The 16018-nt window shown below is 43.4% G+C and overlaps 1 protein-coding gene across 2 annotated transcripts in view; it reads right to left on the bottom strand.

Annotated features, from left to right (window-relative positions):
• Nucleotides 1–8491: 8491 nt before the first annotated feature.
• Nucleotides 8492–16018, bottom strand: part of LIPA (lipase A, lysosomal acid type) — a 32914-nt gene continuing 25387 nt past the window's right edge. For both annotated transcript variants that reach the window (XM_084772237.1, XM_084772238.1), the window contains 3 exons: nt 15001–15072; nt 11389–11460; nt 8492–10589 (listed from right to left, as the gene is read on the bottom strand). In XM_084772237.1, coding sequence (XP_084628363.1) covers nt 10356–10589; nt 11389–11460; nt 15001–15072 — 378 coding nt within the window. In that variant the 3' untranslated portion in view covers nt 8492–10355. The remainder of the gene's footprint in view (nt 10590–11388; nt 11461–15000; nt 15073–16018) is intronic.

Here is a 16018-nt window from a genome sequence, read left to right as displayed (position 1 = left end):
TATTTAACTGTGTGAAGATGTATTCTACATCTTGAAGATCTTTGTATGTGCGCGTCTCACTCCGCGGTGCTGCTAGTGGATGCGCTGCAAATAGCGATTAACTTCTTTATGGAGGGTGAACCCGGCGTCCTCCGCTAAAAAGAGTAGCCAGGCTCACAGCCCGTAGGCGCGGACCACCCTCCGCTACCTTGAAGCCGAGGTGCCTTGAACAAGAACCATATCCTGCAAGACAGCAGTCCAGAAAGAGGGCAGCCACTCTGAGCCTTTGCTCTAGGATGAAGAACGGAGGATGCTGGCTTTTACACCCACCAAGGGCCACTCCGTTGGGCCAAAACACCCCAAAGCCCAGTGGAGGGAGTGATCTATGAATCCCTACAACCTCCCTGGAGGCAGGAGAGATGTGCAACATGTCCCATCTCCCGCCATTTCCTTGGAGGTCCCCTAGGCTCCGACTTTTTACTGGACTTCAATTTTTCCCTACTCCTCAATTTCTGAACACCCTCTCAGACACTGGGACCGTGGAGCAAGGGAGTGAGCACAGGGGGTCAGTATTATGTTCAGGGAAAGTCCCCAGGAAGACCAGCACCGAAATCTGCCTCTTCATGTGCCCCAAGTGGCTGACATGGCACAAGAGACCCCAGAGGAAAGCCAGGGACATTCTTCCAGTGTTTCTGTCTTGAATGTGTGTCTTTACCGCGGATCTACTCTGCTGGAAGCTGGCATAGTGACCCTAGGAACCTGCTGTAAGCCCTGAAAAAATGTGGACCTTAACAGCTGCCTCCTCCCTGCCAGGCAACAGCTGGCTCCCACATTTCTCAGGAAGGAGGCAGTGTTCCCATTACAGGGGTTTTACAGCTCTAGAGCTAAGGGCTTAACACACACACAACCAAAGAAAATAGCACACATATCGCTTTAGCGCTGTACTTCACAGGTGACTACTAAGATGTGTGGAAATAAATTCAAATGAGATTACTTACAAGAAGAAAAGATAAAAGGATGTGTTATAAGGAACAAACACATATTGTAAAAATATAGAATAAATATATATCCAGGTGTGTGTATGTGTTTATGGTATAAAAATGTTTAGTGTGTGGGTGTATACATCCATGTATACATCCATACACACACACACACATACACACACACACACACACACATACTTGGTAGGCGTCCCAGACTACCTATTACCACTGATAAAGGAAAATGCAAATTCTTATTCATTCTCCAAGGCCCCTAAACTGTTGCTTATGGCCATACAGCAGCCTCCAAAAAATTTATAAGGGCTATTATGGAAATCAGTGGGGAGTTGTCTCAGATCAAAAGTACCATATATGGTAGTGATAAAACAGGCACTATAAAGGGTTTGTGTGGGAAACATTTAGTCACCCCAGACTAATTTAGCTAAAGGATGCTGCTTTCAAAATACACTAAAGATAAGTAGTCTGCCAACCAGGCCTGCTCAAGATAAGGGAAAATTAGGATGCTAGAATATACACGCTTACTCTACAGATTGACCAGCCATTGGTCTCTGGTTGCCATGACAAAGGAGGGAGCTGGGTGACTTATGACCAGCTATGAAGCCCTGATTTCCATTCCAAAAAGAAAACTCTGAAGTTATCTTCAGAGCTCATGTGTAGGGGCACAGCCACCATTAAGTTCTGTTCTGCCATTAAGTCCCCTACGCTCGTATCAAGAAAAACATAATTCTGTCACATGGACAAGGTGATCCTTGGTATCAACTGTTTGAAAAAGAATAATAATGGTTTACTTAAAATAATTCTGACAATGTGTAATATCCTTGCTGTGTAAATCTCCTATCTGCCTAAGCAGCCAGACTTGCAGTCTCCTGCCTCTGTTTAAATTGCTCAAAGTGTAGCCTGGGGCCAGACCTGAAAGAAATTTAAGGATGGCAGAGTATGTAAAATGAGTGTGTGTGTGTGTGTGTGTGTGTGTGTGTGTGTGTGTGTGTGTGTATACATACACATATATATAAAAGCTAACAAAGTCTTGTGTTGGAAGCTGGCTCTTGCTAAGGGGTTAGCCCAGCCAGACAAATACTATTTAAATTCTCCCTCCATTTCTAAGTATATGGAGTGGCTTCTCACTAGGAAGGAATATTATTTTTCTAACACTACCATGGAGATCCTTGTCCATCCATGTTCATTCCTGCTCTAGTCATAATAGCAAAAAAATGAAACCAATCTGGATGTCCATCAGCAGATGACCGAGCGATGAAAATGTGATATGTACATACAACTGAATTTGATTTGGCTGTAAAGAAAAATTAACTTCATGGGATTTGCAGGAGTCTGGCTAGAACTGGAAAGTGTAACATTAAACAAGTTGATACAAACTCCGAAGATAACAAGTACATGTTGTCCCTCATATATAGGTCCTAATTTGTAATGTACATGTATATGTACATAAATGGTGGGTAAATGGAGATGAAGCCTAAAAACATAGAAAGGGGGCCAAAAGGGGGAGGCTGAGGAAGGTGTGGAGGCCAAAAGGACATATGTAACATAAAAACAGAAAAGAGACTGGGGACATTTACAAGGCAGATTCTGGGGAGGTAAAGAAATGGGGAATAGAGGAAATGAGAAGGCAGAGAAGCTACTAAAATATACTTTGTTAGAAAAAAACCACAATAATACCTAATGCCTTGATGCTAATGTTTTAAAGAAAAAAACTATAAACTTACTAAAGTCTTCAAAAATAAGAAAAAGAAAGAAAGGAAGGCAAGGCAAGGAAAGGAAAAGAAAAGAAAGGAAAGGAAAGGCTCCAGCATGCCAGGGAAGCTAACTACCCTTGGCTGTGTATCTGCCATTGATGAGACAGGGTTAAGAAGTAGCTCTGAGCATCTTGACAGACAATGCACAAAAAAAAAAGAGGAGAGAGTTTCTACTGCTTCTCCGGGTGGCAAAACAGTGAGTGGGAGCTCTCTGGCCTCTCTGTTGATGAGTTTCTTCCAGTTAAACTCCCTAATTCCTCTTATAAGCCCATGCTGTCTCCATCCCCACATGTAGGAACTTTCGTCCTTCTCATCCCTGATAAATGTGGTACTCCACTTGATGCACACCCCAGAGATGAGAGGAAAGTTTGAGGTTGGTTGATTTAAAGGGGGAAAAAAAATCAACTCCTTTAATTTGGGCCATTCAAGGTTCCAATGGGACCAGCAGAGCTTACGATCCCAGAGTTACAAATGTGCTATGGTCATCAGATGTACCCGGGTTTCTGTCAGACACACACTGTTCTTTGCTTTTGCTTTCATTGTCCTGCCTGCATGTTCTGGGTTTGTTTGCACACTGTACGAGGTGGGTGGTATGGCTTGATTTGCATTTAACTATTATCTCTGCTGCTATGACATTGTATTTCTGACCCAAACCAACTCATGCTCATGCTATTTCAGTGACATCATTGGTCTCCACATGCCCTGTGGTCTCCACGTCCCCTGTGAAGCAAAACCTGGGAGCCAGGCCTTCAGGATGCCCTGTCTCCTTGCCCCTGCTCCTCAAGGCCTGTTGAAGAACGACTGTCCTCTTGTGGTCCCTGCCTGTGAGCCTCCTGGGACAGATACTGTGTCCAACACAGAGATGCAACCATCTCAAGGAGTCTCTTGGTTAAAAGCTTCGCAGCCTGATGCCAAAGAAGCAGGCATAATATACCAGGAGACTAAACAGGAGTGAATGAATCTGAACTAAGTTGAGTCACGCACGGCATTTGCTAAGGTGAAGCGTAGTCTTGAATTTGCCGAGCCTCCTCCTCATAGACTTTCTGCAGACTCAAAAACGTTACAGTTTCTAAGTGAGTGGAGTCTTTAGAGTACAGATCCTAGGGCTTATTTCCACAAAGCCAAGAAAATCCGCCCCTTCCCCCTCCTCTCTCCAGCTACCACTCCCTTACTCCTTATCTCTATGTGAAGTACAGAGGAACCAGGATACCTACATACCAAGAACCCACTTTGTCACTGACCTCCAACTCCCACCCATCCTAAACATAGTACCCTGTATGTAGAGCATGCCCAAAAGATACTGCAGTTCATTAGAGATGATATCAACTCAAGTTTGAAGATTAAAAAAAAATGTTTCTGTATTTCTATATTTATCAATTTTTATGTATTTATTTTGAACAGTGGTAGATGCAGTTTGGGTCTCATATTCAGGAACACTTGCCCACAAGAATGGCTGTTTTATGATTTCACATTGGCCACACTGTGTCTTGTATTTTTCCATTTGGTTAAGACTTCCTTTTTATCATTTTCATCCTGGCCTGAGTCCTCTGAGAGCCTTCAGAGCCAGGAATCCTTTCCCCTTCAGTTATTCTCAGAGTCCAAACACAATTAACTCAGTCTCAAAGTTATTTGGTACCAACCAACCAAAACTCTTTGGGCAGCCCCAACCAATAGAGCATGTAGCTAGCAAAGCCTGTTGTTAACTATCTCTTTTTAAATGAGTTCAGTGATTTTTTTTCTTTCCCAGGTGGGATGATTTGGACAGCTATCTGACTGAAACCACTCTCTTTCGAGATCAGAGATCAGCAGCAAGACCTGAAGGGATGAATTATCTCTTAAAAATCATACTGTGACCTCGCATTTAAAAGATGAAGGATTTAAAGATTCCATCTCAGATATGTCAAGAACAGCTCAGGCTAAACAGTAAATTACAGCTGAACCAACAGCTGAGCTCAGCATCAGCCCTTAGCGAGGCTTGCTCTCAAAAAGAACATCGAAGCTGCTTTTTCTGCAGTAATTTTTTCAAAAGAGTCAGAGCCCATAAATTAACCTTGACATGCTAATGGCTTCGATCTATCATGTTGTACATGTCAGTACTGTCCATGCTGTTGGAACTACCACTACCTCTCTGAAGCAGACATACACAGTTGTTCCTAATCAAAAAGGCACACCTTGCCTGTAAAAGAAAGAAAAATGTCTCCACTCCAGCCGCAACTCTTCCCCCACCAAACAGGTTGCCACAGTCATAGAAGATTCAGGAGAAGGCTTAAAAACCCGAGAACACATAGCTTAAAGCACGAAAAGTACATTTTTATAATGTAATTGACACAAAAAGTTTCACTTGACTAGTTTGGAATTGGACTTGAAATCTGCACCTAATACAGCACTGCAAATACTGTTGAATGATGACTTACACTTTTCATCAGAATAGTTGCTTCCTTAAGTCTCCTTTCAGGCATCACAAGAAATCTGAGTGGCGTCTGGTCTTAAAATCTCTCTCTCTCTCTCTCTCTCTCTCTCTCTCTCTCTCTCTCTCTCTCTCTCTCTCTCTCATATATATATATATATATATATATATATATATATATATACAGAATAGATGATAAGGGCTAGAGAATTGGTTCAGCATTTAAAAGCACTGACTGTTCTTGAAAAAGATTCCTGTTCAAACCGGGCTCAGCCTCATGCACTCACATGAACACTAACAAGTGCCTGCAACTCCAGCTGTCGTGTATCTGCCCTCTCTTGGCCTCCTTGGGCAATGAACGCATGAGATGGACTTACATGCAAGCAAAACACTCAGGTACAAAATAAGTACCAATCATTCTTTAAAACGACAAAACATCAATTTACTGTCCATTTCAAGTGTCTTCATTTATGAAATCAACATCTTTAGTGGTCACAAACACACACAAAAAAATCTTCATTATTTGACAATGAAATAAATCAACTTTGGCACTTCTGAATAATGTGAGTCCTCTATTAAAGCCTTCTCTATTTCCTACCCACCCACTGCCCACACCCAATTTTTATTTTAAAGTCGCATTTGGGTGGACAGCTATTCCTTGAAACCATTTCAGATGATATCCATTGTATAACAACTAATTATTATCCTGGGTAGAAATTACCACAGCCACAGCCCTACCCATTAGCAAATTACTAAGTGGCTCATGACACTTCAGGAAAGTTCCAAAGGGAACTGCCAAAGCTTTCTTTAAAAGCTGTTGTAGGAGCTGGGTTTAGTGATGCAAACTTTTAATCCCCGAATTCGGAAGGGGAGTCAGGAGGACTGTAAATTCCAGGTCAGCGTGGGTGCAGTGAGAGTCTCAAAAACAAAAAACCAAGAAGTGTGGGTGGATGGCTGGCAAGATTCACAACAAAGTCAAGAGCGCCCTCTTGTGGAGATGAGAACAGTTGCTTTCCCTCCTCCCCCATTCTCCATTGTGATGAAAAAACGGTATTTTTTTTTCCCTCCTCTTCATTCTCCACTCTTCATTTATTTCCTCAGAGGAAGGAATACACTTTAGAGAAGGACCACAAATAGACAGATAATAAGACACTTCATCTCAGCCAAAAGGCTACAGGGCAAGAATCCCACGGAAATCGAATACTTAACTTTTCCACTCTGTGGGCTGCAGGCTTGTGGAGATCTTTCCATTCTGCTCAACATAGGACTTGCCAACTGCCTGCCACTGCAGCTGGCGGGTATCAGACGCCCTCTCCTGGCCAGTTGAAAAGACTCGGGAGTGTCCTGCCAAACTGTCAGAGGGTGAGTCCCAACTCACAGGTACAAGATTAACTAAGTCATCGGCTAGTCCGGGTAGGGGTTCAAGGTTTTTACTGCCTATTTTTTCCTTGGCTGTTGCCACAGTTTGCGGAGGGCCCCAGGGCCCAGACTCGCCTGTAGTTTTCCAGGACCCACTGGGTCCTTCCATTTCCTCTTTCTCCCAGGCTTCTCACACCTAAAGTTTCAATAGGATGTCCTCCCCTCTTACCCACTATTCTGGTAGGTACAGTTTTTCATGGGGACGTACACCTTGGACTAGTGTCTCGATATAAGTGAGTATATACCATTTAGCTCTTTTTGCTTCTGTGTGAACTCACTCATTATGACAATTTCTAGTTCAATCCATTTGTCCACAAATTTTGAAAATTCCTTGTTTTTAATAGCTGAGTAGTATTCCATAGTGTAAATGTACCACAGTTTCTTTATCCATTCTTCTATAGAGGGACACGTAGGTTGTTTCCAAGTTCTGGCTATTATGAATAAGGCAGCTATGAACATGGTTGAGCATATGTCCCTGTTGTGTAGTAGGCTTTCTCCACTGTTGAGTGGAGAAGGAGATCTAACTTTCACACAAACTCTGGTGCCCCATATTTGAACATGTCCCTTGGACGGAGATGCCTGGTGGCATTCAGAGGAAAGATAAGAGGTCACCAAGGAGAGACTTGATACCGTATGAGCATATTCAGGGGGAGGAGGTCCCCCTCAGACACAGACTTAGGGGAGGGGAGGGGAGTAGGGGGGAAGTGGGAGGAAGGGAGGAATGGGAGGATACATGGGATGGGCTAACAACTGAGATGTAATATGTATAAATTAATAAAAATGTATTTAAAAAATTAAAAAAAAAAGATTAACTAAGTCAGAATGGAAATACGGTTCAGTAGTGGAGTGCTTGCCTAGAATACACAAAGCTGCTCCTTAGGCCTGGGTCGGGGGTGGGCGGGGTAGGGGAATGTCGGCAACAAAGGTTTATGCATCCAGGACAGGAGACTACAAATGGAAGCCAACAGGCCATGAAAGCCAGTGTGACCAGAGCAACTGTGTGGTGTCTGCGCCTGTAAACCACCTACTTCTCTAAAGAAAAGTTCTCAGTGCAAAGACAGAGAGAAAAGTAGACGGTAGAAAACTCGTGGCTACCTGGGAGGCCCTTGATCAGCAACTGCAGCTGGCCAAACCAAGTCACTCTCCAGCGTGTTGGCCACACTTCTGGGGGAAATGACAGCTAGCAATTCCAGCCCTCTGCCCATTTCTTTTGGCTCTATACTTCATTGGCAAAGCCAGTTTGCCTTGGTCGAAGGGAAAAAAAAAAAACCAGAGCTCCTTGTGCGAGCGGGCAGACCTGTGGTCAGGGAGGAGGGTGACTCCCTGCTTTCTCTACTTCAGTTCTGAGGCTGCCAGGAAAAAAGCACACAGAGGTTATAGCAGTCTTTGGACCTATGTAGGTGTTTATGTAAATCAAAGCATGTACCTATTGTGTCCATCCACATATGGTCACTATAATGAAGGCTTTGTTGGACTCAGCACGCAAAGATGAGCAATGGTGCATTCCCAGTAACTAAGAATAGTTTGAGTCCGCTGATGTGGTTTTGTTTGTTTGTTTGTTGTTGTTGTTTTGTTTTTGTTTGTTTGTTTGTTTGTTTAGGCACTAAGGCAGGAACTGTCTCTGCTGGCTTCATTTGCCTCGTCTGTTCAAGGAAGGAGGTGGCAGGTAGTGCAAGCTTCTGCCTGCAGCTACCCATAGCTTGGGGAAGGGCTTTAGTGTTGCCTGGTCTGCACTCAGAGCCTCCCTAGCACGGGCCAGGCAACCAGCCCCAGCTCTCTTTAGGCTCTGGGCCCTTTCTCTTCCCCAAATTGTTCATGGACTATGTAAGAGAGGTTTCCAGTGCTAGGGGTGAAAGTAGAGAAAGAAAACTCTGTGTCCTGCCAAAAGGAAAAGTATAGGCTAGCCATTAAAAAGTAAATACCACCACACCATCTTTCAGGCCTGTGAGGCTGAGGTTTATTGAAACATTTACATAGAAACCTTTAAAATATTACCAAGTTGTATCAACCTAAAACATGTATGAGCTGATATCAAGTCATACCATTGCATCTAAGGAAACTAGGTCAGAAAGCTTAACAACTTTCCAGCTGACAATAGTGACATCGTTGCAAGCAAAGCAGACAGACATGGGTGTCCAGCACATGGGTGCAAAGCAGAGTCACTAAAACACAGTGTGTACACCACTAGCTCCCAAAGCGAAAGTCCTAGGCTGAACTTTGTCTGAAAGTTCACTTGTGTGAAAATGAATTAGGACGCTTGCCAAAGGCAGCCAGTTTGGGCTTCACGCAGGCACTGTCACTGCAGTCACATCCACTTCTGGAAAATTAGTAGTTTGTCCCTCTACAGAATGCTGCTTCACAGGAAAGTGACCCAATTACACACACAACAGAACAAACGCAGTATATTGTATCAATCTTCAAGGATTTACAACAGATTTTTTTTTTAAATCAGTGCAAACTGCTTTTCAAGATCCTGGGCTTTTGGAGGGAGTAGAGGGGTTTAGCCTGGAAGACCCAAATATTTTGCTAAATGCTTGTTACTGAAGTCTGATAAAACTGAAGGGAGACTGCTCCTGGAGAAGTTGGGATGACACTGGATTTGACTGGGTAGCTAGTGCATAAACACATGAAAAATGTTTGCATAGGTAAGCACAGGAACACTCGGCTGGAAAGCCCTCTAAGGCAAAGAGATAGGAACTGAGGACTTTGGGTTTGGGTTTCTGTTTTTGGTTTGTTGTTGTTGTTGTTGTTGTTGTTGTTATGGTTTTTGGTTTGTTGTTGTTTCGGTTTTTGGTTTGTTGTTGTTGTTTTGGTTTTTGGCTTGTTGTTGTTGTTTTGGTTTTTGGTTTGTTGTTGTTGTTGTTGCTGCTGCTGCTAATTCCCAAATGTCTTTGGTTTTCTTGAGACAAAGTCTCACTTTCTAGATGAGCCCTAAATCTCACAGCAGCCTTCCTGCCTTGGTCTCCCAAGTACCTGGCTAGCTTGTCATATCCTGTGTGTGTTCACTTGAGATGGGTGGGAATACAAATTGAGTGGCTCTCAAATTACAGAGGGTTTGAGGAGATGGTGGTCCATGGGGAGGAGATGGTGGTCCACAGGGAGGGTTTGAGGAAATGGTGGTCCATGGGGAAGGTGCTTGCAACACAAGCAGAAGAACCTGAGTTCCAGTCCCTAGAATCAATGTAAGAATGCCGAGTGGGGCACCAGGCTCCTGTGACCCAAGCATTGGTGAGGCGGCAGGTAGAGACAGGCAGATCCGGCAGGCTCACAGGCCAACCAATCTAGCTGAAATGGTGAGCTTCAGGTTCAGTGAGAGAGACCCCGTCCCAAAAAATAAGATGGAAAATAACCGAGGAGGACATCCTGGATACAAGCCCTTACCTCCACACAAGCAAGTCTGGCAAGCACACAACACACACACACACACACACACACACACACACACACACACACACACACACACACACACACACCTACAACACATGAACACCAAAAACAATCATAAAAAGTAAACAAAAATTATCACAATGGCTTTTTCACGTCTCACTCATACTTTCTAAAGGCTTAAAAAGGCATTACGGCTTGTGACACTGGTTTGTTAGTCGTTTGCAGTCACAATTAAGCACAAGACAGCAAGCATGCTCCTCACTAACCAGAGAGCAGTAGGCATCTTCCAAGTCATCATTTGCCTGCACATAAAATACCAAAGATCTAGGCAAAGAAAACACAGGTATTGTCCAAAAATTAAGCAAACATCTTTCTTCCCCTCCTGAGGGGTATGTATAACAAGCCTGGCATTCACTGGTACTTTCTCATTATACTGATCATTTCATCATAAACCCTCCAGGGGGCATCCAACCCCCAGAGAAAATCCAGATGCTCCCACTCAGGGATGTGCTTGTGGTACACCAAGTGGGGGATCTCGGTCAGCAAGATATTGACGTCGCTGGTGTCTGCCAGCCAGTCCCGGCCTCCGCTCCACAAAGCAGTGGGTACAGACATGTTTTTCATGTCGTACATGGGAGGATTACTCTACAAGGGAGAGAGAAAAAGAATCATAGAAAGCTTTGCAATTTTTCTTGTTATAATCTTTAAATTGTAGTAAGTGCATTGGAAAACAAACATCTCTAAGTCTGATCTGAACCTAAAACAAACAAAAAATACATTTTGACAATTGCTTTCATTATATTTTGGGGGTAGTCATTACAGGGGAAATTGGAGCTGTGGAGATGTTGCCCTCTGCTGCCCTGTAGGGACGATTTAATCTCCAGTGAGTGTCAGTTTTCCCAGATGTAGAGGCAAAGCTGTTGAGTCAACTGAGCAGGGAGGGGCTGTGGGGTCATTCTCCCTCTGAATGAAAGAGAAGCCACACAAATCCTCCATGCGTCAATTTTCTAAATTTTCAACCACAGACATGGGCTATCTCGAGAATTAAGAAAAGTAGAGAAAAGGGGTCTCATACTTTAGGCAACTCAGTGCTCAAAAAAGTGGACATTTTATTTGCACCGAGAAGAAAGGGCTTAAGCCATGTAATATGTCTGAGGGCTCCCCTCTAGCAAGCTGGCAACAGCTTTGGTTCTAAAGGGTATGTTTATGTTCCTACTGAAGGACAATGACCCCTTATCTACAGCCAGAAAGGATGGGGACAGGAGATCTGGGCCATCCCATCACTGGCAGATCTGGAAAGATCTGAGTGGACCGAGGGAACACCCTGCCTAGGCAATCTGCCGCCAAGAAGAATCCCCCATCAGCTGAGCCCACCTGAGCTCTGGGGAGCCAAGGCTGCCTTCCCTGGTGAGCTCTCAAAGTCCATTTTAATGAAAAGTTTTACCTGGTTGTAATGAAAATAATTCTTGTCACTGCTTCCCCAGTCAAAAGCTTGAAACTTGCTGTGTTTAACAACCTAAAAATAATAACATTTGGAGAAGGGAAAAAAGTTAGCGGACATTAAAGTTTGAGGTAACATCAGAGTTGCTCAGGTCAATCAGATCCTCAGAAATCAAGTTAGGCCCAAATCCAAGTCTGTTTCTCACCTCCAAATAATTACTTAAAATAAAATTTAAATAGTACGGTGGGTTGCTTTACCACAGGATGGAATTTCTGACCGAATGGCTGGGAAAACAGCTATGACCACAAGGGTCACCCCTATGAAATGAACTTTATCTGTGTGGAGGTTCTCCATTAAAATTTTGCTTCAAAGAGTTAACAAGCTTACTTGGAGTTGTGCATGCATACTGACATTGCAGACTATGAGCAAGTAAGGCTATCTGACCACAGGCATCAAGGCCACAGCAAGAGCCCAGGGAGAGAGCAGTAACAAAAAAAACACCAAGAACTCCTGTATGACAGAGGGACGTCACAGTAAACAGAAGGCCAAAGGGCGCGCTCTCCACTAAGCTGTGGATTTGGAAATGTTGAAACCATAAGGTCATGAGTTGGCCTTGAGCAATGCTGTGGGCCTCAGCCTGCAGTCTTTGACCCTGACCGACCAGCTGCTTCAGAGGGCAGAGAAAAGCGGTTGGAGTCAGAGCAAATACTTGGAATGCAGCCAGCTCAGCTGCTCCCACTCAAATTCAGTGCTCAGTCGGGGCCAGGGACACTGACAGAGAAGTAAAACCCCTCCGCAACTAAAGCCATAGTCTCAGGGCTGCCACAGTCTCAACAGGCTGAGTGGTTACTTCCGCTTTGCTTAAGTACAGGGCATACCACACATGGGTCTTTGTGGCCACTAAGCTAATGTGTAGCTCACTATTGGCCTTTGAGGTACCTCAGTCAGCCTAAAGACATCCTTGATTTCTGAGGTGATAGAAATGGGGCCAAACAGAAAGGTAAAATGTTCACACATGTTGGGGGAATTTTAGTATGAGAATAAATGAAGAAAGCAAATGACCATAAACAGAAATAAACTGGAGAGTAGCAAGGACCCGAAAGAAGGGTATTTGTGAATTTTAGTGCTTTCCAAGGTCTAAAGCATTGTTTAGGTGGTAGCTGTGGGCTGCAGACACAGCACGGACAACTTGCATTCTTTTTTTTTTTTAAAGATTTATTTATTTATTATGTATACAAATCTCATTATAGATGGTTGTGAGCCAACATGTGGTTGCTGGGAATTGAACTCATGACCTTTTGAAGAGCAGTCAGTGCTCTTAACCTCTGAGCCATCTCTCCAGCCCACAACTTGCATTCTTGGGAAGCCCTGTTTAAAGCCACAGCAAACTCTAGTCACCTGGCACTCTGGGGAACCCCTGTTCTAAGCCACAGCAAACTCTGTCACCTGGCATTCTGGGGAACCCCTGTTCTAAGCTACAGCAAACTCTGTCACCTGCATTGAGCTTGCCAGACACAACAATAACCTGAAAGGTTGTTCCTTAAAGAGATGTTTTCGAGAGGGCAGCTCATGTCAGCCCATGTCTCATACCACACCTCTTTAGACAAGGCTCCTGGGAAAAAGAGGGTGCTCTCAGGGCCATCCGCCATCAGGGACTTGCACACCAGGCTAGTGGAAGAAGCTGATGACAGACTTTTAAAAAATACAGACCCTTGTGAATAAAAGGGATTGAACTACCGACAAACACGGCATGGAGCATCACAAAATAATTATGTTGGGAGAAAAAAAAAACAGCCAGATAAATACATTGTATTAGAGGCCTCTTCTCACATGAGCCCTAGAAAAGGCAAAGTAAAATACAGTGACAGAAAGCAGGTCAGTTGTTGCTGGGGAAGGTATTATACCCAGGAAAGTGAGGTAACTCTTGGAGGTGACAGGTGTTCCCTTTCATACTTGAAGCAATGGCATTCTAGATTATGACAAAATGTATGGAGTTGTAAAGCTTTATAGCTCTATAATAAGGCAAAAATAAGAGCCGGAAGCACAGATTCCCCAGTCCAAATGAAATAGGATGTCTAAGGACACAGGAGTCTGTTTTTTTTTTCCTTAGTTTTTGCTTATTATTTTTGTGTGTACACGATGGAGGGGTTGTATGCACTTGAGAAGGTCGAAGCACAACTCTGTGAAGTTGGAGTTCTCCTTCTACCTTTATGTGAGTTCTGGGGGTCAATTACAAGTTTCCTGGCTTACACAGCCAGCACATTAGCTGCTGAGCCATCCGCTGACCCACAGGTTTTGTTTTATTTTATATTCAAATATCTTACCTATTTCAGTTTGTTTACGTATGGGGTGTGTGTGTGTGTGTGTGTGTGTGTGTGTGTGTGTGTGTGTGTGTGTACGTACATATAGAAGTCAGAGGATAACTTGGAGTGCATTCTGTCCTTAGACCCTGTAGGTTCTGGGGACCAAACTCGGGTCATCAGGCCTGGCAGTGTGCCTTCATCCACTGAGGCATCTCCTAGCCTCATATACTTCATTATTAAAAGTCGGTGTTTACGGTGAGGTCTGCAATCCCACTTCTTATTTTTATTTCAAAGAGGGCTTAATTAAATATCCTTAGAGGAATGTAGTGGTTCTGAGGCAGGTAGTATCTGCCCAGTACTCAGAAACTGCTACCAAAGACACCTTTAGAGCCTCTTGGTTTGAGCTTAAGCAGCAAAAGCATTTCGCGTTTAGGATGAAGCTAGTTGGAAAAGGCCACTCTCAAAACTACGTTCTAAAGTGGAAACAAGTCCCCCTTTATTGTCAAATGGGAAACGACAAGCAAGTTGTAAAGCCATAGCAAGAAAGGAAAGTAATCTTCCTCTACATCAAATAGTGTCCATCCCGATAACTGATTCTTTTCTTAATTGATTCAGCAAGAGGCACCAAGCCAAGTCAGAGAAAACTCCCACCCCCAATATGGAGATATTCCCTACCTCAAATGTGTACTTACTATCTGTATGGAACTATTAGAGTAATTTTATTTCCATTTTAAGATACTTTTTATCTATATTTGAACTCTAAGTGCCCTGGAACTGACATACATTGCTTATGTGATAAAATGATAAAACTTTGTGACCCCCCCCCCACTGCCCCGTTATCAGGCATGAGTGCCAATGGCTGGTTTATCCACTGATGTGCCTGGCACATGGTGTTCGTGAATTATTGACAAAATGACAGCTTCTGTCCCTAGGAAATCATATTTTATCAAACATGAGTGAATATATCTGTAAAAAAAAAAAAAATAGGGAGGGGAAAGGAAAGGGGCATAGGAAAGGGATATAGAAACCTGAGATGGGAATAAAGGAGAAAGAAGTCAGGGAGAGAAGAAAGAACAAGTCAATCAGGCCACCTGCCCCGTGAGCTTTTGCCTAACACGGTGACTATCATGGAAGAAAGCAAAAGTGGCACCAACTCAGTGACAAGCACCCAGGACTGTAGGAAGGAAACAGATCCGATCTGTTGTTTTTTATTTGGGAACGGCAATGCTCTAGGACTCCATGGCTTACTGAGCACCAACTTTACTTGGTACTAACTTCGCATGAGCCTAGTTGTGCCCCCTGGTGTGCTTACCTGGCCCCAGTGTAACATGTTTTGCACAGAAGTTCCCGCAGGACAGTGTGTCGCATACACATCCACTCTAGACTGAAAGATAAACATGGTGATTTAGAGAATGACAATAGCGTTAAGGTGATGCCCCAAAAAAAATACATCTTTCTCTTCAAAGAATAAGATAATACAAATCTAAACACGGTTTTTCAAAATACTAATCTCTGAGAGATCAGACTATATCTGACTGCAAATACATCCTGTTAAAAAACCCGCATCTTCAAGGTGCCTATGAAGGAAAAGCAACAGTGGGGTAAGTGCGATGGTGTGCAGGCTGCAACCACACGTCATCTTCATCTTCATGCTTTCCTACATTTCCAAATGTTTAAGTCTCACGTCTTGTTTTAATATTAGGAAAAAATTAAACTCTTTTAATAGATGTCTACCACCGTCGCTGCAGAGTATTTTGTGGGAGAAAGGATCTGACTCAGACTCGGACTCAAGTCCTCCTTCCTCAGCCCTCCAAATGAATGCACCTCCATGCCTGGATTCACTCCAGAATTTTAAAATCTGTTTTCACAATCCAACATTCTTATATTTTTGGTTGTGAGCCTAGCCTTTAACGGCTGAGCCATCTCTCCAGCCCCAATCCAACATTCTTAAACACAAATACATTTAGAAACATAAGCCAGAGATTTACACTTCATAACCAACATACATACATACATACATACATCTAGACATTCCAGATTTAAACACACATTTTATAAGCAATACACTATAAGAATAAATGTTATATAAATATTATGACTTTTGACAGATCAATGCATTAGCTGTTTCTATATAGGTTCTGTGTAGGAAGCTGATAGGAATGAGGCCAACGGCTGCAGCAGACAGCGCCATTTGCTAAAGTTGACTCTTATGTTTTTTAAATGAAAGCGATTTTTGTTGTTGTTTTTCTGTGTTGTCTTGGTTGTCCTGGATTCACTTTGTAGACCAGGCTGGCCTTGAAACTCACAGATATCTGTCTGTCTCGCCTCCG

The sequence above is a fragment of the Acomys minous genome (genome assembly GCF_964271855.1).
Source record: "Acomys minous genome assembly, chromosome: 2".
Lineage (NCBI taxonomy): Eukaryota > Metazoa > Chordata > Mammalia > Rodentia > Muridae > Acomys > Acomys minous.
Note: the sequence above shows the minus strand (reverse complement) of the source record. Positions and strands in the feature narration are given on the sequence as shown.